This window comes from Lepidochelys olivacea (assembly GCF_965140295.1).
Source record: "Lepidochelys olivacea isolate rLepOli2 genome assembly, chromosome: 9".
In the NCBI taxonomy this organism is placed as follows: Eukaryota; Metazoa; Chordata; order Testudines; family Cheloniidae; genus Lepidochelys; species Lepidochelys olivacea.
The window spans coordinates 74,146,142-74,173,448 of NC_140419.1; the positions used below are offsets into that span (position 1 = coordinate 74,146,142).

The 27,307-nt window shown below is 39.3% G+C and overlaps 1 protein-coding gene across 1 annotated transcript in view; it reads left to right on the plus strand.

The window, feature by feature from the left end:
• The first annotated feature begins 226 nt into the window (after positions 1 to 226).
• Positions 227 to 27,307, plus strand: part of POF1B (POF1B actin binding protein) — a 46,144-nt gene continuing 19,063 nt past the window's right edge. Inside the window, exons 1-3 of the mRNA XM_084638217.1 lie at positions 227 to 887; positions 16,562 to 16,669; positions 20,551 to 20,751. Coding sequence (XP_084494343.1) covers positions 303 to 887; positions 16,562 to 16,669; positions 20,551 to 20,751 — 894 coding nt within the window. The 5' untranslated portion in view covers positions 227 to 302. The remainder of the gene's footprint in view (positions 888 to 16,561; positions 16,670 to 20,550; positions 20,752 to 27,307) is intronic.

Here is a 27,307-nt window from a genome sequence, read left to right on the forward strand (position 1 = left end):
CAGGCTGGCCTCCAGGCGGTGGGGGCGCGGCGCACCTGCCTGCGCTGCTCCCCCCCCGCGCGCGCCAGGCCGAGCTGGCAGCCTGCCAGCGGAGGCAGCGGGGCGGCTCCCAGGGGCGGTGAGGGGCTGGGGGGGGGGGGGGGGAAGTCAGGTGAGCCGCCGCCGCTCCAAGGCGTGTCCAGTCCCGGGCGCTGCCCGCGCAGCTACTAATCCCCGCCCCAGCCCCGCTCGCCCGCACTTGCTGCCCCGCTTCCCAGCTCCCGCCCAGCTCCGCGTCTCCGGGTGGGCTCCCCGCGGGCAGCATGTACGGCGACCAGCAGCAGCTGCAGACCCAGGCGCTGCCCCCGCACCTGCAGCAGCACGGGGCGCAGCACCACCGGCCCCAGCCCTGCTACCACACGCTGCCTCTGCCGCTCCGCCGGCCCCGGCCGTGCCCCGAGCCCCTGCCGTGCCACGACCCGCCGCCCCTCCAGAGCCGGCCCAAGCCGTGCCCCGAGCCGCTGCCGAGCCGGCCCAAGCCGTGCCCCGAGCCGCTGCCGTGCTGGCCCCAACAGTGCCCCGAGCCGCTGCCGTGCTGGCCCCAACAGTGCCCCGAGCCGCTGCCCAAGCCGTGCCCGGAGCCGCTGCCGTGCTGGCCCCAACAGTGCCCCGAGCCGCTGCCCAAGCGATGCCCCGATCTGCGGCCCCTGCCCTGCCCCGAGCCGCTGCCCCACCATCAGCATCAGGACGGCAACGTTGTGTACGAGCGGGTGAGGACCTATAGCTACCCCGGGGGCAGGCGGGGGCCGGTGCTGGAGCTCCCTCCGTGCTCCCCCAGGGCGGTGTCCCCGCTGGAGAACGCGCCAGGCCGCCAGCATGTCATCTGGAGCCGCGACCCGCCTCAGCAGGTAGGTGGGTCTCCCTCCCTCCCGCCTTCGGGATTTGGCCGGGGGCTCGTTCGGCTGCCTCTTGTGCTTCTGTAGACTTGGGCCTCTGCTACTTCCTGCTGCCTGGGTGGCTGTGCGTGACCGAGCGCGCGGGGAGGGTTTCATTGACTAGTTACTGTGTGAATGGGGGGAGTGATTGACTAGTTACTGTATTGGGGGGCATTGACTAGTTACTGTGTGTGTGTGTTGGGCTGGGGTCACTGACTGGTTACATTGTGGGTGGGAGGTCACTGATCCACAGGCCCATCTACACAATTGTTGCTGAGGGACTGATGAATCATTGAAATTCAAAATTCCTGTATATGGCTATTCCTGAAGTGAGTCGTACAAGGGCTACTATGCTTCTAAACAGATTTGCAAGCTGCATGGGAGAGTATTTTCTTTTTTGGCATTCACCAGTAGGGGAGAGGTGTGTTTAGCTTTCACCATAGATCTATTGACATGCAGAGAAAAGGTAATTTACAAAAGAGTTCTGTAGGGGTGTGGCAGCTTTATGAATGTGGTGTAAACAGGACTGAATTAAAGTATGAGCACTGATGATTATCTGCAGCTGAGAACTGTAACAGGCAAAATCATTAGGTTTAGAAGTGTTTTGCAGTTTGTCCTGGGATTTCTGTTCTTGTTCTTGTATAAGAAATTATATATTATTTCTGTACTGTAAAGATAAATGGTTTATGAAATGGATAGATGGACCTCATAAAAGCTAGTGACTGCTTTTGGAATGAGATCAAAACCAAACAGTACATTAAGATACCTTTTTGTGTCCCAATAGTAATTTTTATTACATTGTAAGTATTAAAGAAAAGCATTATACACAGGACATTGCTGAAATTATGCTAAGCAACCTGTTTGTTATCTATGTGTGAAAAGCTATATGTAACTGTAATGTATTTTCACAATCCAGGTTTTTTATGATTTTCAATTTAAATTCCACTTTTTCGTATCTTAGAATAGATGAACTACATTTGTATTTGTTCAAGCTTTCTTTAGTAATTCCTACCTACTATTGTTGACTACAGGACTACAAACAAACCCCCACAATATTTCAGTTCAACACAATTCAATAAGGACAAAGGCAAAGTACTCCACTTAGGAAGGAATGATCAGTTGCACACATACAAAATGGGAAATGACTGCTTAGGAATGAGTACTGCGGAAATGGATCTGGGGGTCATAGTGGACCACAAGCTAAATTTGAGTCAACAGTTTAACACTGCAGCAAAAAAAGCGAACATCATTCGGGGATGCATTAGCAGGAGTGTTGTAAAAAATAGCATGAGAAGTAATTCTTCTGCTCTACTCCGCATTGAGTAGGCCTCAACTGGAGTGTTGTGTCCAGTTCTGGGTGCCACATTTCAGGAAAGACTTGGACAAATTGGAGAAAGTCCAGAGAAGAGCAACAAAAATTATTAACAGGTTTCAGAGTAACAGCCGTGTTAGTCTGTATTTGCAAAAAGAAAAGGAGTACTTGTGGCACCTTAGAGACTAACCAATTTATTAGAGCATAAGCTTTTGTGAGCTACAGCATCCGATGAAGTGAGCTGTAGCTCCCGAAAGCTTATGCTCAAATAAATTGGTTAGTCTCAAAAATTATTAAAGGTCTAGAAAACAAGAGGGAAGACCTATGAGGGAAGATTGAAAAAATTGGATTTGTTTAGTATGGAAAAAAGAAGTAAATTGTGAGGGGACATAACAGTTTTCAAGAACATAAAAGGATGTTACAAGGAAGAGGGGGGAAATTATTGTTGTTAATGTCTGAGGATATGACAAGAAGCCTGCAGGAGGTTCAGGCAGGATATTAGGAAAAACTTCCTGACTGTCAGGTGGCTAAGCACTGGAATAAATTGCCTAGGGAGCTTGTGGAATCTCCATCACTGGAGATTTTTAAGAGTGGGTTAGACAAACACCTCTCAGGGATGGTCTAGATAATACTTAGTCCTTCCATAAGTGCAGGGGACTGGACTAGATGACCTCTCTAAAGGAAATCTACTTGAAGTTGAAAATGCACAAATCAATTTAAATAGATCAGACTAGTTGTGGTAGCCCTCTTTCCAGAAAAGTTGATTATAAAAAAAAATAGCAGAACAGATACCAGTATGATATTAAAGACCAGTAGGTCTTCAATGAGGTCAAAGAGCAGAGGAAAGATGTAGTTTTTATTGTGCAGCTGAACTGATTTAAATATTTTGTAGTGGATCCTGATATATATAAAATAAAGAAGCAGATGCCTTCTTAATTTATAGCTACAATTGGAACAGCACAGTAGCATAGAGTGACACTACACAGCAAGTATTCGTTATTCCGTCAATCTTCTTTTCTCACTACTTCAGCAAATACATCCATTTTCTGTGGAAATGTTGTGTCTTAATCTTTTACAAAAGCAAAGTTAACATTTGTTGATGCTATTAGCGACAGAAGTTCATGGAGCTGTGTCAAGGTTCCTTCCCCACTCTGAACTCTAGGGTACAGATGAGGGGACCTGCATGAAAAACCCCCTAAGCTTATTTTTACCAGCTTTGGTTAAAACTTTCCCAAGGTACAAACTATTTTACCTTTTGTCCCTGGACTTTATTGCTGCCACCACCAAGCGTCTAACAAATATAACCAGGAAAGAGCCACTTGGAAACGTCTTTCCCCCCAAAATCTCCTCCCCCCCACAAGCCCTACACCCCCTTTCCTGCAGAAGGCTTGATAAAAATCCTCACCAGTTTGCACAGGTGAACACAGATCCAAACCCTTGGATCTTAAGAACAATGAAAAAGCAATCAGGTTCTTAAAAGAAGAATTTTAATAGAAGTAAAAGAATCAGCTCTGTAAAATCAGGATGGTAAACACCTTACAGGGTAATCAGATTCAAAACATAGAGAATCCCTCTAGGCAAAACCTTAAGTTACAAAACCAGGAATCTACATCCCATTTAGCACAACTTATTTGATCAGCCATTTAAACAAAACAGAATCTAACGCATATCTAACTAGATTGCTTACTAACTCTTTACAGGAGTTCTGACCTGCATTCCTGCTCTGGTCCTGCAGGACAAAAACAACACAGACAGAGAAACCCTTTGTTTCTCCCCCCTCCAGCTTTGAAAGTATCTTGTCTCCTCATTGGTCATTTTGGTCAGGTGCCAGCGAGGTTGTCTTAGCTTCTTAACCCTTTACAGGTGAAAGGGTTTTTCCTCTGGCCAGGAGGGATTTAAAGGTGTTTACCCTTCCATTTATATTTATGACACGCTGCAATAAAATTTTGTTTCATAATTTCTTTGTAGTGCTGATGAGATGTTACTAAAAGTGAAATGTCTTCCCTATTGTGAATTTGTTCTGTTTGTGTAACTTCTTATTGTGGATTGTTTAATCTATCTATTGTGATTTCACTTAGTATAATATCTGTCATTGCTGTGGGATAGGGCTTTTGTAAACTCTGGAAAACAGGGCATTTTACCAACAATGGATGTGAATGTGTATATAATGCTGATTACCCTCAGGTCTGCGTGAATGAATGAGTGTGCTCACACCTTCCTGGATAATTTTACTAATATTTGAGTTTCAAAAGAATTTTAGATGTCATCCTGTTCAGAATGTTTATGGCATTGGGATACACATCTCATTTTTAACGAATTTGTTGATTTGTGTTTGAGCTAAAAGTCTTTGGACCTGATCTTACAGACTTTACTCAGGCAAAACATTGACTTTAGCGTGAGTTTTTCCTGAGCAAGTGTTGCAGGATCAGGATGGTCTGGTATGAAGTGTGGCAATTATCTGAAGTATCTGTTTATGCCTGTGCATAATCTCATAACATAGATACAGCATGCCTGTGATTTTTTTTTTATTCTACCTTATTTCATTTTATTCATGGGTAAGAATAACGCAAGTGTGATTCTAGGAGTGATGGGAAAAAAAATTTCAGTGCTTAGAAAATTAATGTTAGTTTTTTTTTCTGGGTAACTTCTGGTTGTAATCCTTCTGTTGTCATAGAACTCATAGCAGGTGAACAATTTTCCATTTGGAGCATAGGATTAATCTAAATAGGATTTTAGTTTAAAATAAAGAGGGCCCCTCTTCATAAGTTGTCCGCTCATTGACAGGTATTTCACAAATAGTTTAGATTGGGATGTGTAAGAACTGACAAATTTTAGCTGCCTCACCATGTATATGTTGTAAAGTGATTTCAATCTGAATATATATTAGGCCAGTTCTAGAGGCAGCCTAATCTTTAGCAAATGCAGTCAGTTTGCTACAGACTGCTTCCTATCCCACAGAATCATATCTTTTATAATTATTCACAACAAAATCATAGCATATCCATGGTGTGCAGGTAAATATGTAGCCATGAATATTGGAGATGGATTGGATGGAATATTTCAGATTATGTTTATAAATAGTGTTGCAAATAAATTCTCACAGGATTTTTGCACCAAATATTTGACTATGTGGGTTAACTAAATACATGTGTAAAAGCCCAATCTCACAAACACAGATGTACAGTACAGTATTTGAGTAACTTCAGTGGGACTACGTCCATGAATGAAATTACTTGCGTGCATCAGTGTTGGCAGAATCTGGTCAAAAATGTTCAGGTTACCCTTTTGCCAATCATAGTGTCAGTCCTTAAATTTAGAAAACATGTCCCTAGGGAAATATAGAATAGTTCAATTTTTATTGATTAATTTTTTACCTAGTCAGCTATCAAATGCATAAGTTAAAGCTAAAGTAGGTGCCTATTTATCCAAAAGTGTAAATAACTTGTTTGGGTACAAAAGAATAGATCTATGATTGCCTAAATGTGAACTTGTTGGGTCAGAGCCTGCCCTCTTCAGGTCTGCTTTCTGTCACTCCTGACAGTGCAAAGCAGAGTTAAATCCAGTTAAAGCAGCTAGCTGAAGCTTTCTCTTGGCATAGGGGATTCCTCCCTTTATAGCCTCTGGTGTTAGGGGGCATAGCTAAGAAAAGGAGGTGGTGTGTATGGAGAACCCTCCTGCTCTGACAGTCCCTGGCTGCTCGAATGGCCCTTTGCACCTATGGTTGCCAGTTTTGATTGGATGTATTCCTGGAGATTTCATCACATGACATAATCTTTAATTAAAATTTAATCTTTAATTTCTGGAGACTCCAGGCCAATCCTGTAGGGTTGGCAAATTTATTTGCACCTGATACATAGGCACGTCTGGTGCATATTTAAATAGGTTTCTAAAATACCGTATTATGCTCAATAGACCCTAGCAAAACACAAACTATGTTTTAATACAGCTAAATGTAAAGTTATACATGTAGGAAGAGAGAATTTAGGCCATACTTACAGGATAGGGGGCTCTGTCCTGGGAAGTAGTAACTCTGAAAAAGACCTGGTGATCAGGGTGAATAGCTCCCAGTGTGACACTGGCCAAAAGGGCTATCATGCAATCCTTGGCTACATAAACAGGGGAATCTCAAATAGGAGTATAGCAATTATATTATCTTTGTAGTTGGTAGTGGAATGGTTGCTGCTGGAATACTGTGTTCAGTTCTTGGTGTCAAGAATTCAAGAAGGATGTTTTTGGAGAGTGCTCAGAAAAGAGCCATGAGAATGATTAAAGGAATGGAAACATACCTTATAGGGATAGACTCCAATCTGTTCGGTTTAAGAAAGAGAGAAGGTGAAGTGGTGACTTGATCCCAGTCTGTAAGTACCTACATGAGGAACAAATATTTGATAATGGGTTCTTCAATCTAGCAGACAAAAGTATGACAGTATCCAGTGGCAGGAAGTTGAAGCTAGACAAATTCAGACTGGAAATAAGGCATACTTTTTATGACTGTGCAGGTAATTAACCTTTGGAACAATTTACTAAGGGTTGTGGTGGATTCTCCATTACTGGCAATTTTTAAATCCGCATTAGATGTTTTTAAAAAAAGTTATGCTCTATTTTTGGGAATTTCGATGACTGCATTATGCAGGAAATCAGACCATTACAGTGTACCTTTCTGGCCTCAGAATCTAATTCTGTGTCTCAAATAGGAGAAGTATAAATAGGATGCAAGCTGACAGTACAGTCCTTATAAAAATTACACAAGTGTCTGTACAGGTAATTTCAACTTCAGTATTTTAGAGATTTAAAATTGTTTACACAACATTAACTAAATTTGGCAAATTTCACTTACATATCAAAGCCTTAAAGATGCATTTGAGTTGAGCATGTTGTTTGTAATGTTCATTTAACTTTAAAACATCTCAAATCATGTTTTCAAAGGTGGATAGAAGAATGATGTTCCTGGACTCAGTAACTTGATGGATGATCAAGTTTTGCAATAGGTGGAATATTAATGGGATCAGTAGGAACTGGATTAGGCCTCATCTATGGTTTGTAATAGAAACACTAACAACACTTAAACTGTAGTGGCACGCATTCCTCTCCATAATTCTGCAGTACAATAATTGTCAAATTTGATTTATTTGTATAATGTTAAAATAACTTTTTAAAGTAATGTATCTAGGATATTAGATATTTGGTGTTCTTGGATATATCTCTTAACCGTAATCATGTTAACTTTTAAACTATTTTAATACCTATGTGTCTGTTTCAGTTAAAAAATGACCTTACAGAAAAGTACTTTACCAGATGGAAAGTGATAGACTTTGTATAGGCTTTCTGAACCATCATATAGAATTTAGAATTTTTAATAGAAAATATATCCTGCTACAGGATAGTTTATAGATTATTGGTTACCCCCCCCCCTTTTCTTAAAAAAAAAAAAAGATATCATTCTCTATTAAATTATTTAGGATTGCTGGGAAATTTCTGTAGCACTCTATTGATTTCATCCCTGTTATGCTCTCTGGAGGACTTTTCCCTCTGAGTCTCCAGTGTTTTGCTTCATGGAAGCTGAGGAACACTTTATTTTTGTGGCATCTGCAGTTTTTCATAGACTGCTACAATGTGAATGACTTTTCAAAAATTGAATTTGGTGTGACCTTGAAAAATTATTTAAGACTGAACAAAAGGGTATAAAACTCAGTAATAATATGTGTTTCAACAGATAAACATTTGTAAAATCCCTATCTTCATAGTACAATATCCTGCTATAGGGCTGTATTTTCAGATAAGTGAATGTGCAGATTTTCACACACAATGTGCTCACTGCTATGTGCCTCATTTGTGCATGCACTTACTTTGATTATGCATTCAAATTGGGTTATTGCCTGTACAAACTATTATAATTAATTTTTGTGCACAATTATCTAGTTTCCATTACTAGTGGTGATAAGTTGTGAGCATATTAAATATATAATTGTTTAAGCTAACTTTTTTTCAAAATCAGGCCTGTGAGAGGGGTGTGTGTGTGGTGTGTTTTTTTTTTTTTTTTAAATAAGATTCCTTTTTGTGTCTTTAGCTCCAGTTTATGGAATGAAAATTTTAATCCTGAACAAATTTAAGGAAAACTTTGACAAGCAAGTATTAACCCTGCTTGTCACAACTTTACAAATGGCATTTAGACAGAATTCTGTGCTGAGAATTAAGAGGCAAGAGTTCCCCTTCTGCCTCTACCACTGACTGTGCTTTGTGATCGTAGGCATGTCAGCTAAATTCTCTGTGCTTCAGTGACCCTGTCTGTAAAGTGGAGATGTATGCCCAAACTGGTAATGTGCATTGAAATCTAGAGATGAAAATGTTAAGCATTAATTAATATGTAGTACTTTACTACGCAGTGTAGTTGTAGCCGTGTCAGTCCCAGGATATTAGAGAGGTAAGGTGGTATTTTTTAGAGGTTGGTCCAATAAAAGATACTACCTCACCCACGTTGTCTCTCCATGTAGTATTGTAGACGTATTAGAAAACATGTTCCTAAAGTTAAGCCTGTGCTTAAATGTTTGGTGAATCAGGCTCTAAAGGCACAAAAAGGTCAGACATGGAGTGAGTTGTGGTTTCTGTAGCTGGAATACTGGTTGTAAACTTTTGGAAGGTGGAGAGGGAGGATGTTTAATAAACATTAATTTAATTTAGGAGGTTTCTCAAGCTCAAGTGTCAGACGCAAGTGAGAAGACATGTAGTTGGAAGTAGATGAAAGAAACAAAAGAAGTGGTTGGCAAGAATTTTGGAAGGAGTATTAAGAGTGACAGGAAGAGTAGGTGGAATTTAATGTTTGTTCAGTCCCCTACATTGGAAGTCTATAATTCTTTGGGAGGCTGAGTTGTCCAATGGGAAATGCAGAGGACTAGAACTAAGAACTCTTGAGCCCTATTCTTGACTCTCCTATTGACTTTATGCAGATTGCTTAATTTCTGCATATCTCAGTTTATCCAGTTATCCCATAGGTATACCTACTTCACATTGATTTCTGAACCTTAATTGAGTTCTCAGATAAAGTGATATAGAAATATTATATTGTTTGCTACTGCTGATTGGCCAAGAGAATTCTCTTGTGTGATACTTTTTAAAAAATTACTTCTGGATAGATTCTATATGTACATGAAAGCCATAAAAGATACACTGTGTGTGTGTGTGTGAATCAAACATTTCATATAGCATTTACTCTATCAGTGAATCAGTGTTTTCCACTATGATTATTCTTATGTATACTTTGATTACATTATAGAGTAAGAAAATTTGGAAATGGATGTCTTTTATGATCTATTTGTCTGTATTGCCTCGTCACAGATGAAAGCAGCTACTTTATTAATATGTTGTTCTTAGTATTTTTTTTTTTTTTTTGCTGTATCTAGCCTTTGATTTACTCTTTCCTGTTTGAGATTGTGGGCCAAATGCTACTCTGTGTCAGATCAGGGTATATCTGGAATAATTCCATTGACTTCAGTGAGGTTATCTGAGAGGAGTCTTTCAAGGCAAATTGAAAACTCATGTGAAGAGTTCGTACTTGAGTGAGTGAAGGTTTGCAGGGTCAAGATCCACTGAGATACTGAGCACCCTCAACTCCCACTGATGCCAGTGAATATTAGCCAATGCTATGATCTGTCTGTTTTGGGACCAAGAGCCAAAACATTAACCCCCCTCCTCCCAATTCCCAAATTTAGTAGATTAACATGCAGGAGGAGGAGTGACAATTAGAGAACCAGATTATTTAAAAAAAAGAAAAGATAAATTGTAAATCTTGTTCATTTATAGGCAATCTCACAGTCTGATGCTTATAACAGGTTTTTCTTTTACTTTTCATGATCTCTTCTGAGTGTTCTTTCTTGGTTCTCTGGATAGCGGGATGAATTCTATTCTCAGTTTGCATTGGTTGTAAACAAGAGTAACTCTACTGAAGGCTACAGAGTTATAATTTACCCCAATTTAACTGATGACAGAATCTAGTTTATCTCTGTTCAGAGGTAGAGTTCTTATCTGTCATGATTTTATTTCTTGGATCATATTCTATAGTGATAAATTAACTATTGTATTTGCAAACTGTTAGGTCATTTATAAATTCTGCTAACCAATCTGTTGCTGGAGTTCTTATTTCTGATTTTTTAATATTGTTTTAGAAAGCCTTCAGATACGTTTTGCTTGCCTTGTATATATTCTTCATAGTTTTGTATTTTTATCTGAACCAGTGGTGCTCTGGTGTCATTACACATTCACCACATTAGTGTGGAGATCTACTCCTATCATTTCTTAATTAAAGGCGTGAGTCTGCAACCTACATTCAGATGGAAAATTGCACTTAATCCTGTGAATTAGTCCCATATTCAAGACCCCATATTCAAGAATTTGGACGAAACAGTACAGAATTCAATACTGGTTCCTATTCCACAATTTATCTGTCTGTTTATAGAGGGATTTTTTACAGTCTGTTAAACCAGATGTGAATCTCATTACAACAAATTTCCTTGGCTGAGTAGTTCAATGAAATAATTATAATGGAGAGAAAACCGAAACAAAACAAAACCCCATGAAGTCACCTTAACACATATTAAATAAATCTTAGAGGTCAAAGCCACAATCTTTTCTGCTTGCCAGTTCATGTTTAAATTTGTCCTCCTAAATTTAATAGTATGGGGCCCAAATCTGCTTTGTTGCCTTGGTGTAAATCCAAGGCCCAATCTTGTCACTGAAATTTGTCCAACAATGGGATGTTCTCCATGCTGACCTCTATCTCTTGCAAGAAAGGAATTCAGTTGCCCCCTGGCACTGCAGAAGGTTTTCCTTGGTACATTGTAGGAAGAGGAGAGCTGAGGGGAAGATGTACATCATTTTACCCCTACTCATCAACTTGAGTTTCAAGTGGAAATGTAATATAACCTGAGGCTGTGTTACATATTTCCCTCCCCGCATCCACTGTCCTATGATGGGAATCACTCTTTGAGAGTAGAGGGTTCCGGGAGCAGCTGCTGGCTGCAGAAACCCTGGCAACACAGCCCCGCTGGAGCTGCAGTGTCCGGGAACGAAGAGTTTTTGCTGGGGAGTGGAAGCACAGGGTTTTTGTGTGACTCCAGCCTGTTCTGCAGGTGTGGGGAGAAGTGCAGGCAAATGCCACCCCTCTGACAGAACAAGTGAGGAGCAATTTCAACAAGCAGAACCTCGGCGAGACTTCTCATTTTGTCCCCTCCTTCAGGCTGTCTGAGGAGGTGATTGGGCCAGCGTAACCACGTTTAAGTCAGTGGCATTGCTATGAATTTAAATGGGTGTAACTGGGTACATGCTTTGAGGTAAAAAACAGAGTCTATGTATCCTGAAAGTGAACATCGATTTGTGGAAGTAAAACATCCCCCTGAGCTCTAAGTATATTATTCTACATAGAGTTTAGAATCTTTCCTTAAATCTTAAAAGCTGAGAAATGTATTCTACCTTAATAGTCTCCTGGTCTTTATACCTATGAGAGTACTTTAGTACTTTTTACTAGAGTAAAATAGTTTTACAAGTTACAACCACTGCTCCCAACTTTCATGTGGTAAATAAGCACCCTGACTTCCACAATAAGTAAAAAGTCAAGCTAGTCCCATTTCAAAACAAGGCCAAAACAAGCCAATCCCTAAGAACTCCAACACTCTATGTGACTAGATCCCCCGGCGTGCAGCCTGGGACTGTGATGGGCCTGCTCTGCACCCCTGACTCTCTCCCCTCCTTGCCCCTGCTTGCCAGGAGCTGATTTAAAAAAAAAAAAAAAGCAACAAGCTACAAGCCCAACAAGCTACAAGCCCAAAACTATCCAACAAGCAACTCACAAGCCAATTAAGTCAAAAAGAAGCCCAGTTTCTGTGTTTTTTTTTTTTTTTTTGCGGGTTTGGCATGTCTGGTTACAAGCGAGAGAGCTTAATAGCATGAGTTATGTATTCCAAAGCCCTGAGGCAGTGGATTTAGTTTAGGCAGGTTTGTAAGTCTCTTTAACAGATTATTTACTTTAAATATAATCCAGTTTCTTAAAAGGATACATTTTTCAATGCCCCATACTACAGTATGTACCTCTGAATAAAAAAAAAACAAAAAGCTTTTCCCTATTGTTTATTTGTATTACCACAGTGCCTAGGAGTGGACCAGGATTCCTTGCGCAGGGTTCTGTGAAAACACACAACAAAAAAGAAACTCTAAGTACTTATTTTGAGCCAAAGACTGAGAAACAAAACTCTATATCTATAAAGTGCAGTCTTTGGGAAGTGAAATTTGTGTGAAGAAATCAATCGCATATTAATTTGTAGGTGTTTCAGTTTATAGTCCAGAGCCTTTAAAAATTAGGATAATTTAGAAACATGGTTATGCTTTATAAGCTATACATCATCTTTTCTTTTGAATGTCGTTTACTCATATAAGGAGTCCTTTTTACTTCAATAGGATTACTTACATGATGAAAGTTTGCAGGATCAGGCCCTAATTATGCAAAGGTGAGAAAATGTGATCAAGACTATGACAAGTCTTCAACAATACTCCTAACTTTGACATTCTTTTATTACTATAATTGATGCTTAGGTAGAGTAGAGTCTTTTCTACTTTGATTTCTTTTCCCTGGTGTTATGATTCACTCTTTTAGGAGGAGGATTGAAAAACTGCTGCAGGCTGCTTATTACAGTGTAACACAGATGGGGCAGTTCCAAATTGGATATCTGACCTATTTTGGAATTGCTCTTATCCAGTGATGAATGTCCCCTTGATTTAAAATTTTGATAACAGCATCAAAGATCTTCCTGGTGTTGCTGAGTTGTTTGGGGAGGAAGGTGACTATTACCTGTGAGGAGTTCCTGCTGCTCTATAACCATTAACAAACAAAAGACGCAATCTTCAAACTGACCTCAGTGGGAATTCTGCTTACTTGAGGAATACGGTGGTGCAGCCATGTTCGTATCATGAAATTAAGAGAGACAAGGTAATATCTTTTATTGGATCAGCTTCTGCTGGTGAGAGAGACAAGCTCTTTAGCTTACACAGAGCTCTTCATCCGGTTTGGAACACTGTGTAGCTCGAAAGCTTCTTTCTCTCTCTCTCAACAATGGAAATTGGTCCAATAAAATATATTCCCTCACCCACCTTGTCTTTCTACTTGAGGAATGTAGGTTTGGGCTGTAGCTCTGTCCTGGATGTTGTTAATGTTGCTGGTGCACACATGGAATTTAAGTTGTCAATTTAGGTGGATGCTACAGTAGAAGAAGAAGTGGAAACAAATACTTGCCAAATGAAAGCAAACACAATTGGTAGGAATTTTTTTTTTTAAATTATAGAATTTAGAGAATGAAAATGATCGAATTAAAAGGAGAAACTTCTCCCAGGAACATCTGATTTCACAGTTGTCATTGCACTATCCTCTGAAGCACTTGGTGCTGTCAGGTATGGGATATTGGGGTAGGTGGTCTAGTGGTCTGATCTGGTCTGGCAATTCTTAAATTTCAATCATTTCACTATTTAAATAAAATACAGATTTTCTTTGCTTCTCATCTCAGAAGGGAAGCACTGAGAAGAGAAAATAATGTAATTACAGTGCTTTTTATTTGTAGAGATGAGCGTACGTTATGGGTCATATCTTCAGCTGGTATAAATTGGTGCAGCTCTGTTGAGTTCAGTGGAGTTATACTGATCTACACTAGCTAAGGCTCTGTCCCGGTAAGTCTGCATAAGCTTTGATTCTTATCCCCATTTTGCAGACAAGGCACAGAGGCTAACCCCATTGGTGTGTTATATGCAAATGAAAGAACTGAAAAAAAGAAAATGCTGGCACTGAGCATTCTAATTTTGCTGAGCAGATGTATGCCCCGCCCCCAAGTCTTCTTTATAATGTGGGGAAATGTGCACAAGGTTCAATAATGCTAAATACACCTAATTACCTGCATGAAACCGATCACTGGTGGTTGGGGGTAAAAGCAGATGTGCACTAGTGTGGCAATAGGACCTAGATGTTTTAGCATGAGCACAGTGTATGTAGCCATTTTCATTATTTAAAGACCATTCTAAAGTACTGCTTAACCTAAATATGTGGAAGAGTTGTGCTTAGGATAAAGAATGTCTGTGGCTGGCTCTCATGTGGCTGCCGCAGACATAGAAATGCTGCTTCTTTATATGAAACAGTATCTTCAGCAGCCAGTTCTTTAAAATATACTGGACACAGTATTGTTGCTAGCCCAGAAGCCTGGGAACCCCCAACATATTTTTTTTATTAGCTCGGAAAAGGAAGGAAGATCTTGTTGGTAAAGCATTGGATTAGGACTGTAGATCTGTGTTCTATCAATGGCGTTGGCATAGAATTTTGTTATGACTTTGGCCAAGTTGTATAGGTTCACATTTTCAAAAGTGCCCTTTTGTTGAGTGCCCAAATTTACTCACTGCAGAGTAAGCCCAGGGTTTGAACTCAGGCTCAGGCCTAATCCACCTTCCACGTACACACCCATTGCACTAACCCAGCTCCCAGGATCCCACGGGAGTGGAGAATCTGAGTCAAATTTGGACCCAGGGTTCAAGCCCTTTTGTACTAGTGCTTTGGGAAGCCACTAAAAGTATTGCACAATCCCACAGGCAAACTTTCTTTATTCTCTGGATAGTCAAGTTTTGTGGCTAGCCAAGTTTTCCCACACTGCACCACAAAGGGCTAGAGTTGCCACTTTTGGGAGGGTGCTAGGAAGTCTGGGATATGGGTGGCTGGACTCGGGCCTGCATAATGCAGTGTAGAAATTGGAGCTCCAGTTTGGGGCCACGTGTTCAACAATTCCTAACCTGGAGTTTACAAATAAGTGTTCGCAAAAAGAAAAGGAGTACTTGTGGCACCTTAGAGACTAACCAATTTATTTGAGCATAAGCTTTCGTGAGCTACAGCTCACATCTGATGAAGTGAGCTGTAGCTCACGAAAGCTTATGCTCAAATAAATTGGTTAGTCTCTAAGGTGCCACAAGTCCTCCTTTTCTTTTTGCGAATACAGACTAACAGGGCTGTTACTCTGAAACCTGTCAAATAAGTGTTGACGCTCAAGCTCTAGATTAACAAACCCAGGGACTGCTAACTCAGATTCTGCTAACCCTGGGCTTACATTGCAGTGTAGACATATCCTGTACAGACACTTGGGGGGTAAATCTGCTTTGCGTTAGCCTGCTACACGCTAGTTGTCCATGTGGACCGTGCTGTCATGCACTAAAAGTTCCAACATGCTGATCTACTTGTAGCGGGGTAGATCAGAGCACACTGTGGAGCATGGACTGCTAGTGTGCATCAGGCTAGCGTGAGGTAAATTTACACCCCAGCTTGCCATGAAGTGGGTGTTTATATAGATAAACCCAGTGACCAGTCAATACTTGGATCCATCTGAGTTATGCCTTTTGTTTCTGCCTTGCTCTCCCCCTCCAAGCCGCTCTGAGGATTAATGCTCGCATCTCAAGAGACCATCCAAAGGAACCAAAATCAGACTTCCTTCTGCTGAGGCAATATGTCACTATGCTATATTTCGTTTCTTTCCTCTTACTTATATATCTGTGCTCTGCTCTGGTCTACTCTGAACAGTTGTGGTCGTCTTAACACGTGTTTTAGGTCAGTTCCTACAGAGTTGATTTAGCACTTTATAATCTGCCTGCCATTGTGTAGTTTATCAATAATAATGAGCCCAATCTTGTATACTCTCTAAGGGCTTGATCCAAGGCTCACAGAAGTCAGTGGGAGTCTTTTGTTGACTTCAGTGGAAACAAGCTGAGCCCCATTGATTCAACTTGCTTTCTTATGGAGCTCAAATTATGGATTCCAAGGCCAGAAGAGACCATTGTGATCATCTAGTCAGACCTCCTGTATAACACAGTCCAGAGAACTTCTCCCAAATAATTCTTAGAGCAGATCTTTTAGGAAAACATCCAATCTTGATTTAAAAATTGTCTGTGCTGGAGGATCCTCCAGGATCCTTGGTAAACTGTTCTAATGGTTAATTACTCTCACTGTTAAAAATGTATGCCTTATTTCCTCCAGTATAAATTTTTTTCAGCTTCAGCGTCTAGACATTTGATTGTGTTATGGCTTTCTCTAGTATATTGCAGAGCTCATTATTAAATATTTGTTCCCCATGTAAAATTAACATGACCTTTTAGTGTCTCAACTACTACTTCAATGTACACAGTACCGTATCATGCCTAAATATGTTGCTCTTGTCCTTTCATTTGAAAAAACCCTCCAGCACTTTTTATTCAGAATAGTGCTAATTCTAAATAGGAGGGGTATATCCACAAGATTGTATATTAACACTTTTTTTTTTTTAATGCTTTACAGTTACAGGAGCCATTGTCTCCATTTCTGAGAGGAGAAAGTTATTGCCCAGGGAATAATGTTATCTATGAAAAGACAATAAGAAAATATGAGCTGCTAAATCCTGAACAGGTAAATGTTTTCTTGCACAGCAGATTAATATAAAAAATCAAACACTTTTCTACTACTTTCTCAAGTTTTTGCTTCTCTTGGAAATTAAAGCAAATCTGATAGAATTGTTTTAGTATATGTAAGGGCTAAATCCTTACTTGAAATCAATGGAATTTCTTTTATGAGTAAGGTGAGCAGGATTTGGAACATCTATTGGCCAAGCTCGCAATGGCTTACACTCAACTTGATGGCATTTCTGTGTCTGTCAATATGTAACGCAATAACTTTTGAATGTCACATCAGATCAGTTGGAAAATTTTAGGGAATGTTGTGTCCAGAACCCTGTTATTTTGGGGAAAATCAAAAGGGGAGAAATAGGGTACATGTGGAACCCCTATCTTCTCTTTAGCCAATCTACAATTTCAAGCACCTTTGCGGTTGTCTATAGATCAAACAACTGGTTGATGGCACCCATTAATGCCTTCCATCATAACAATACCCCAGTATAGAGTTAAGATGTTGACCCAGTGAATGTCCTATCTTCCAGATGGTGGGGGGAATGGGTGCCTACAGGGAGCTCTTATCATGGAAGAGAGGGGGGTGAAGGGACCCTGGAATGGAGGGAGTGGGGGGCACACAGAACTCCTGGCATGGAGGGGGAAATGGAATGAGGGCTAAACAGAGCCCCTGCCAATGAGGGAATGGGGGGTGGAGGGAAAAGGCACACAGCAACTGACATGGAGGAGAGAGTGGGGTCCCTGGTATTGGAGGAGGAAAGAATGGAGTGAGCACACAGAACCCATGGCAGGAAGGACATTGAGGGGAATTGCAGGGAGTCCATGAAATAGAGGGAGCTTATGGGATGGCATGGCGGGAGCTTATGGGGGGGAAGGAGCAATGCAAGGAGCCCTTGGGGTTTGCAGTGAGCTTGGCCTTCCAGAAACTACGAAGTGTGCAGCCTGTTAGTTATACTTTCCCCAAAACCTTCCTTTTAAATTGAAGCTGAGAGTTGCTGTGCCTCTTTATTTGATAGTACTATAATTTTGAGCCTGAGGCCTGGTCCACACTGGGGAGTGGATCAATCTAAGTTACGCAACTTCAGCTATGTGAATAACGTAGCTGAAGTTGACGAACGTAGATCTACTTACCGTGGTGCCTTCACTGCGGTAAGTTGACGGTTGACGCTCTCCCGTCGACTCTGCCTGCGCCTCTCGCCCTGGTGGAGTACCGGAGTCGATGGGAGAGTGCTTGGCGGTCGATTTATCCTGTCTAGACTAGACGCAGTAAATCGACCCTCGCTGGATCAATCGCTGCCCGTCGATCCAGTGGGTAATGTAAACAAGCCCTGACTGTGGCACCTTTACTGTCATTGGTAACTACATTTGCATGGGGATTGTCTCACTGACTTCTAGAAATAATTCCAAATTGTATGAATTTGTTGTCCTATTTACCCAGGCTTTTAGAAAAACAAGACTATAAGGAAAGGTATTGTTTGGAATTTTACTCTGTTTCTGGCTAATTACATTGTGATGGAGCTGGTTGAACATTTTCAACTGAAAAAAATTCACCACCAAAATTTGGGGTTTGATCAAAAACTTATTTTTCATTGAAAAATGTAATTATTGATTAGGTTTAATTTAATTTTCCTCAGAAAACTTTGCAACAAGATGACAATTAAAACATGAAATGTTTGGTTTGTTCAAAAACTGGAAAAAAAATTGTGAAATTTTTGATTTTTGTTTTCTTCCTCCTCTGTCTGCCACTGAATGCAGAAGAATAAACTATGTATAAAGGGTCTCCTCTCCCTGCATAACTTTTCCAAAGTTGGAGAAGTTTTGAGTGGAAAACGGGAAGGGAATGCCTGGACTTCTTTTTTTTTTTTTTTTTTAAAGTCATACTTTAAGAGGAAAACTAGAAAAAAGGAGGAAAACAAAAACTGGACATTTAAAAAAAAATTTTACAAAAATATTTCACCAACTCAAATATTCCATTTTAAGTACTAAGAAACAACAAACCACCATAGAATCTAGGGCTGGTGATCTTTAAAATGCATTATATGTGGAAATATTTATTTATTTAAATTATTTATTTATTTATTTAAAGCACTGAAGTATATTGACTTCAATGGAACTTAAGTGTATGCTGCAGTGCTATGTTGAGTCATGGCCTAAACTAGCTTCTAGATTACTTACAATTTCTTTGTCACTCTCATATGCTTGATAAATTAAAAAAAGTTGCATTTTTCCTGCATTATAAAAACATAAATGATGTGGCAACATGTAGTCTGCATAATGTGTGAAAAATGTTGCAGATGTCACTATGCATTGTTCACTGTGAAAATCAAAACTTGAAAATTCATGAAGCAAATTTACTGACCCATCTCCAGACTAAATTCAGTTCCGAATACTTTTCTTACTAAACTGTGCTGCAGTGAAAAAGCCAAGAAATATGTCTTTCAAACTTGATCTCATTTCTTAACGTCGGTGTTCCTGACTATAACAGGATATGTCAAAGGAACATATGTTAGAATAGTAATAGAATCTAAATCTAAATATAAAAAACAAGTGGAAGTACCATTTCGTGAAATGGCATGTCTACGCTGAGACTGCATGGACCTAATGACATCAACCTTGACTCTATGCCGCTTGTGGGGGTGGAGTTATTAAGTCGGTGTAGCGGGGCAGTTACGTTAGCGGAAACAAAATTTAAGGCTATGTCTACGCCTACACAGCTTTTCGCGACATGGCTGTGTCGCTACAGCCGTACAGCTAAAAGTTGTGCCTAGTAGCCGCTGTTCATCGGCACTCCTGCCAACAAAAAACTTCCACTCCCAACGAGCAGCGTTGGCGTTGTTGGCAGGAGAGTACTCCTGCTGACAGTGCGCTGTTCACACTGGCGCTTGTTGCAGCAAAACTTTTTTGTCTTCCAGGGTTTGTTTTTTTTAAACACCTCTGAAAGACAAAAGTGTTGTCGTTCAGTTGCCTGTGTAGATGTTGCGTAAGCTGCTCTGTGACAACCTAACTCTGTAGCGTAGACCAGACTTCAGAATGTCACAGCTAAATACAAGGTGGAACAGGTTATTTAACATAAGTAGTTAACACACATTTCCAGGAACCATTCAAGGTGAAGTGGCCTGTTAACCTTGAATGGTCCCTTGAAAAATGTGTTAACTTCTTATGCTAAACCATCTGTTCCACCTTGTATGTAGCAGTGATACATGCTGAGTGTGTTTCCCAGCCCTGAAGAAGAGCTCTGTGTAAACTTTCAAAAGCTTGTTTCTCTCTCACCAATAGAAGTTGGTCCAATAAAAGGTATTACCTCACCCATCTTGCAATATTTGCCAACCCCTAATGCTCAAAAATCTTGAGTCAGGCTCACTAAAAATCACGAGTATGTAAAAATAATAGATGTGGTGGGTCTTTTTATTTGTCTTCTGCTTTTTGAACCTTTAAGGTGGACAGGGGGTCACATTTTGAAGCTTTCTGCACAGACGCAAGAGCTAGAAACTTACTTTTTCTTTAAGAATGAAGGCTGAAATCATTACATATCCACTTGACTCTAGAAGCTGGGTCTTAAAGGAAAGCAGTAATTCTCATGAGACTCACGACAAAATCATGAGAGTTGGCAACACTGCCTCCTTGTTTCTCTAATACACTGGAGCCAGCACAGCTGCAACAACTGTTAATGTGTTTGTGTTGTACTATGCCAAATGACAAGCATCTATTTGTGGCATTTTCAATAATATAATTAAAATATTTGCCTAACTGATCAACATAAACTACCATTTGAGTTTTCCCATGCAAGAATGCATTTTATTCATGTATACAGAGGCTTTGTACGAGGGAGAGTAATGTTCTCTGGTTCTATAATAATCTTGAATTTCCTATGTATTTTTTTTAAAGGAGAAACAATACCAGTTTTCCCACCCGTCCAGTCAATCCCAGGTTAGCCATGTATGCCAGCAATCTGAACAGCCCCAAGTCATCCACCAATGCCGAGAAACACAAAGTTGCAGTCCCTGCGAAATAAGCTCAATCTCTGTGAGTGATGGTGGAAGAGGAACGAACACAGTGCAGAGGGTAACAATCCAGTGCTGCGAACCGGTAAGAAGAATTCCTGTTTAGTATTTTACTTTTCACAGCATATTAATATTGTATACGGTGCACAGCATTTTACCGAGAAATTAAACTAACGGTCCATGGGAGCTTAGTTTAAATTATATAGTGTGGAGATTACATTCTATATATCCTTTTTGAAAATGCTCAGAATAAGTTAAATTAAGAGCCAAAATATTTATGTATAGATATTACTGCTGCAAATCTCAACTTTCCCATTTTCTTGTATTGTCAGCACAGTATGTGAAATGTTTGGTTAAGAATGTTAGAACTGGCAACAGTCTGACCTAGAAAGGGTCCTGCTGTAACATTGTTTCAGGTACCCTGTAATTTCTAGGGGCCCAAATGGAGGCATGTTTTGGTTGGAATCTGAGCAAGAGAGCAGTTTTCAAAGTCTGTCATCTTTATAATTATGTCACCTGCAGATGGAGATGAGAATTTTAAATAGATACTTTCCTCTCAATATACAGATTATGGTATTTGGAGGCTAATTTTTCAATTGTGTGTGGAGTGAATGCCTCCGAAAAATTGTGTGTTGCCATTGCACTTGCAAAACCCCATGTTGGCATATGCCAATAGGTAGTTACAGGAGGAACACAATCATCATGAAGCAGCTGAAAACTTTGACCTTGAGTACAGTAGTATGCCTAAAATAGAGAAGATTAGAAAATGTATCCTGCCTCAATAGGTGAATCCTTCTTTATATTCAGGCGTAAGGTAGGTAGATTGACTTGGTTCTGAACATCTGGTAGGAATTGATCGTAGTTTTTCTTCATCAGTGAGACTGTACGCACTTGATCATCCTCTCCTACAGAGAAACCAATAAAGAGACTCATTTTTCTTTAACAGCTACGGTCAATATATACATTATCTTCCACATGCTGTTCAGCATAGCCATGTTGGGTCAGACCGGTGGTCTATCTACCCCAGTATCTGTCTCTGACAGTGGCCAGTGCCAGATGCTTCAGAAGGAATGAACAGAACAGGGCCATTTTGTATGATCCATCCCCTGTCATCCGGTCCCAGCTGCTAGCAGTTGGAGGTTTAGGGACACCTGGAGTATGAGGTTGCATTTCTGACCACCTTGGCTAATTGCTATTGCTGGATCTATGCTCCGTGAATGTATCTCTTTTTTTTTTTTTTTTTTAACCCAGTTATACATTTGGCCTTTGTCCAACATCACCTGGCAACGATTCCACAAGTTGACTGTGCATTGTGTGAAAAACTTCCTTATGTTTGTTTTAAACATGCTGCCTGTTAATTTCATTGGGTGACCTTTAGTTTTTGTGTTATGTGAAGGGGTAAATAATGCTTCCCTATGCACTTTCTCCATACCATTCATGAGTTCATAGGCCTCTATCATATCCTCTCTTAGTCATCTCTATTCTAAGCTTGAACAGCCCTAGTCTTTTTTTAGTCTCTCTTCATATGGAAGCTGTTCCATTCCCCAGTCGTGTTTGTTGCCCTTCTCTGTAACTTTTCCAGTTGTAATATATCTTTTTTGAGATGAAGCGACCAGAAATACATGCAGTAATCAAGGTGTGCGTGACCAGTTTATAAATTGGTATTATGATATTTTCTGTTTTATTATCTGTCCCTTTCCTAGTGGTTCCTAACATTCACTTAGCTTCCCTTGGAACTGTTCTTTGTCCCCTTGGGACTGTTCTTTGTCCTCTTGCACTGCCAACTTCATACCTTTTCCCATACCATTTGGAAAAGCCTCTCAACATATGTCAGGTGCCCTCCCTTTCCTTCTTCACAAAACTCTACAATATGCATCTGTTCCATGAAGCATAAGAGGGGCAGAGTTAAACAACTTAACTCTAAATTTCTAGACTTTCAACCATTTAATTTTTGAACATGGATTCTAAGAAAGTTATTTTGTTCATTATATATATTTCACACCTTAAATCACATTACTCTCAAACACGTGTCTTTTTATTTAGTACTGTGTACTACTACTTATCTTTCTAGTTTGTAAATCAGATTTTGCATTTATTAACTGATAATTCTTCTGTTGCAACTTAAGTGTCTCAAAGTTTGACTTGTTGGTTTAGTCACTGTTTATCCTTTTGGGGTTTTAACCAATCATGCAGTCATACCTCTAAAATCAATATTTTGCCTAAAGGAATAAACAAGAAATTAATTCATCCTCAACTTCTGAAACAGAAGTTCTCCACGAAGGAGGCATATCTATAGTGCCCTATCAGGATTACTTTCTGTCTGCACTTACCAATAAATTGTTAAATTAATGTGGAAATACTGAATTGTTTATTTAGTAGCAAAAATTACCATGTACTAAACTTACTATGTTAAACATGCTCTTCCAACATAATTAAGGAGTTAATAAATTCTACAACTTCCTCTACAATTATTTTAGCATTGTGTATCACATTTCCTTTTTTGAGAAATACTCAAAATTGACCAGAGGTTATTTTGGACTGCCTGCAAAATTTTAATCCCTTAGAAGATTCTGCTGGATGATATATGTAGCAGTTCCTGTCCCTAAAAATATAGCATCTAAAAACATTTGAAGGTACAAAATAATAAAACACTACAGAAGTGGGAGTGGTCTTTATAGCTGGAATACTTTTCTTTTCATGTTCTTTTTTAAAATTAAGGTATAGTACTCATTTTGAGAGTATTTGTTTTTCACCCTTCCAGAAAGTACTAAAGAAGTTTCTATCATTTAAAATTAAATGTGGAGGAGTGTACACTATTATATTCTATGACTTAGTTGGCAAATTTGTATAGTAATTAATTTTTAAAAATGTAATATCTCGTACCTCTTTAAAATGCCAGCGGTTTTAACAGAGATCAGATTCTGTTTACTCTTGAGTTAGTATTATATACTATATTTATAATACCCCAGAGCAAAGAGAAGGAATGAAACAACTTTTGAGATATCTGTGTTTCATATACTACCTGAGAACTATCTGGAATTATTTCCCCAAGATATAGTAAACAAAATACTCTGAAGAGATGAACCATCCATTCATAGATAAGAGTGTTGCATTTAGGTCTGATAATAGGAGTTTTTTAGTATAAATTTAAATCTTAGTTTTCTTTAAAGTTTTAGGACTAAATTATTTCTTTTTTTGGTTATATTTTAGAATATTATCTTGTATTTTTGACACAAACCAGGATCAAATCACAAACTGAGCTGCTGTTTAGACTTGAATGTTAGCTCCTTGGATATATTTCTATGTTTCTGTTTTTAAATAAGAATATCGTGTATACATTGATACAACAGGAAAGGTGTATTATTCTATACTTCTAACTTCCATTGAAGTTAGTGGAACTACTTGGATGAGTTAAGACCATCAGGATTTGGCTCATGGCTTGTAAAAGTATGTAACATAATAGGGTGTGTACGTTTAAAAAAAAAAAAGCATCTCACTGAGCAGTTATGGACTTGATTATGAAATCTTTATTCATATTAGTACTTCCGCTGAGGACATTGTCCGTACTCAGTTGAGTAAGAGCTATAGGATTGGGCCCTGAACTTCCATTCATCTTACAGGACTGGACTCTTTGTGCTTTCAAGATACTTTGCCTAATATCACTATAATTCTTAAACAAGAATAAGACCTAGTGCTATGGCTGAACAGTTTCTTAACATTTTTCCTATTGCTGCAGGTTCTAAGGTTCTGTCTGTGGTCCTATGTTCGTGCTCTCTCTCTCTTTTCCCCCATCATACCTTTTTCTTCATAAAACAAAGAGAGGCCTTTTTTTCAAATAGGTAAGTCTGAAAGATTAGACAACAGATCTTCTAAGTTTGGTAAAAATCAAAATGAACCACCACTATTTTTAAACAGACAGCATTTTTTAGAGTAGGTTGGAATTATTTACTACTTGTATATATAAAGTGGATTTGGTTCTGGATTTTGCTTATAGAGCAAACTACACTTATATACACATAATAAAGCTGAAGTTGTAATTCTTCATCCTACCCACTAAGCAAATGCAGTCGCTGTCTCGCTTCACCATTACAATTTTACTTATTGTTCAAAACTTTGGCTGTAACAATTAGACAAAGAAATGCAGCTATGTCTAGCCATGAATCGTGGACTAGACATTTTATGGTGCCCCTACTCATTATTCATATTCCTTGACACACTATCAGAATGATTAAAAGTATTAAAATGTACTTTTCTCCAGTAATTTAAATGTCAGTTAATGTTTGTGTAGCACCTTGGTGACATAGAGTGGGGTGGAGCTGCTAAGTGTAACTTTTATTATCTTCTAAAACTGAGGTGGCAAACCAAAAGAGAATTTTGTTTCACAGAAATTTCTGAAACATTTGTGTTCCCATGGTTACTCATTTGGCAAAAGATGGCAACATATGGTAAGAGACTATCTACCTACTCCTCACCTTGTTTACCAGTTCTGCCAGAGACAAGAAAACCGATGCCTCTATTTGGCAAAGGCAACAAGCTGCAACTCAATTAACAAATGCAAACATCCAACAGGCAAAGTACATTACATTTTATTCATTTATGCCCAAACCCTTATCCTACTAAAATTAGTGGCAAAGCACTAGTTGATTTTAACATGACCAGGGTTTGGCCCTTACAGAACTACCATACGAACCGTAAGTGAGCACAGGGTACAAAGAAAACATAGCAACATATAATAGTAATCAGAGAAAAATCAGTAAAGGCCAAAGACTAGTATAACCCAGTGTAAATACTGGCTCTCGGTCTTCACCAAACTCCACCTTTTTTAGATTGCTGTTGCACACTGAGCCGATGTTTTCAGAGCACTATCTAGAGAAACTGCATGATTTCTTTCTTGAATGGTAACAGCTAATTTAGACCCCCTCATTTTATGTATCATATGTATAATTGGGATTATGTTTTCCAATGTGCATTACTTTGCATTTATCAGCACTGACTTTCATCTGCCATTTTGTTGCCCAGTCACCAAATTTTGTGAGATCCCTTTGTAACTCTTTGCAGTCAGCTTCGGACTTAACTATATCAAGTAACTTTGCCACCTCACTGTTTACCCCCTTTTCCAGATAATTTGTGAATATGTTGAACAGCATTGGTCCCAGTACACATCCTTGGGGGGCTCCCACTATTTACCTCTCTCCACTCTGAAAACTGATCATTTATTCCTATCCTTTTTTTTCTATCTTTTAATCAGTTACTGATCCATGAGAGGACCTTCCCTCTTATCCCATGATTGCTTACCTTGCTTAAGAGCCTTTGGTGGGACATGGTCAAAGGCTTTCTGAAAATCCAAGTACACTATATATCCATTGGATCATCCTTGCCCACATTTGTTGGCCCCATCAAAGAATTCTAATAGATTGGCCAGGTATGATTTCCCTTTACAAAAGCTGTGTTGACTCTTGCCCCAACGTATCATGTTCATCTATGTGTCTGATAATTCTGTTATTTACTATAGTTTCAGCCAATTTGCCTGGTATTGAAGTTAGGCGTACCAACCTGTAGTTGCTAGGATCACCGCTGGAACCTTTTTTAAAAGTCAGCATTACATTAACTATCCTCCAGGCATCTGGTACAGGGGCTGATTTAAGGGGTAGGTTACATACCACATTTAGTAGTTCTGTGATTTCATATTTGAGTTCCTTCATAACTCTTTGGTGAATATCATCTGGTCCTAGTGACTTATTACTGGTTTATCAATTTGTTTCAAAACCACCTCTATCAACATCCCCATCTAGGACAGTTCCTCAGATTTGTTATCAAAAAGAATGACACTGGTGTGGGAATCTCCCTTGTATCCTTTGCAGTGAAGACAGATGTGAAGAATTCATTTAGCTTCTCCAGAATGGTCTTCCTTGAGTGCTCCTTTAGCACCTTGATTGTCCAGTTGCCCCACTGACTGTTTGGCAGGCTTCCTGCTTCTGTATCGTTGCTGGGAGGACTCAGGGAGTTCTAATGCAATATTATACATCTTGATTCAACATAATCAATTCATTGATGCAGCATAGGTGTTAAATTCTCAGATGTTCTTTGTGTGATTTTTGAGCTTTAGTTAACAGAAAGCTGAAATGAGAAGAAATAACTAGCCACAAAACGAAAAGGCAAGATGCATTCTAGTAGTGATCCAATAGAGATCCTACTCGGTTTTAAGAAAAGAACTAACATTCAGTAATTTTTAATCCGATTTTCACTTTTAGAACCTAAAAATGCACCACAATCTTAGTCACACAAGGTCAGTATATTTTAACTCATTTTACTGTAAAGAAAAAAGAGCAATAGTCCTTGTTTGAATGGTCTCCAGGGCTGCTTAAGTAGGCCAACACCTGTTGTGTGGCAAGACATTTTATTACCTTCTGGGCTGTAAGAGTGCTCTTTGTTCTCAGTTGCTTATAATTCCAAGGCTGAATTTAAGGAAGTAAGGATGGAGTGACTCCCTGCATTCTTAATCTCCTTCATTGATTTCATTTTAAATGTCCAGTTTAAAGTGATTTTAACATATTCTTGTAGGTATTAAAATTAGTTTTAATGGTCTATTACATAATAATAGTTTTATTCTGTGATGATAATGCATAGTCAGCATTAGTACT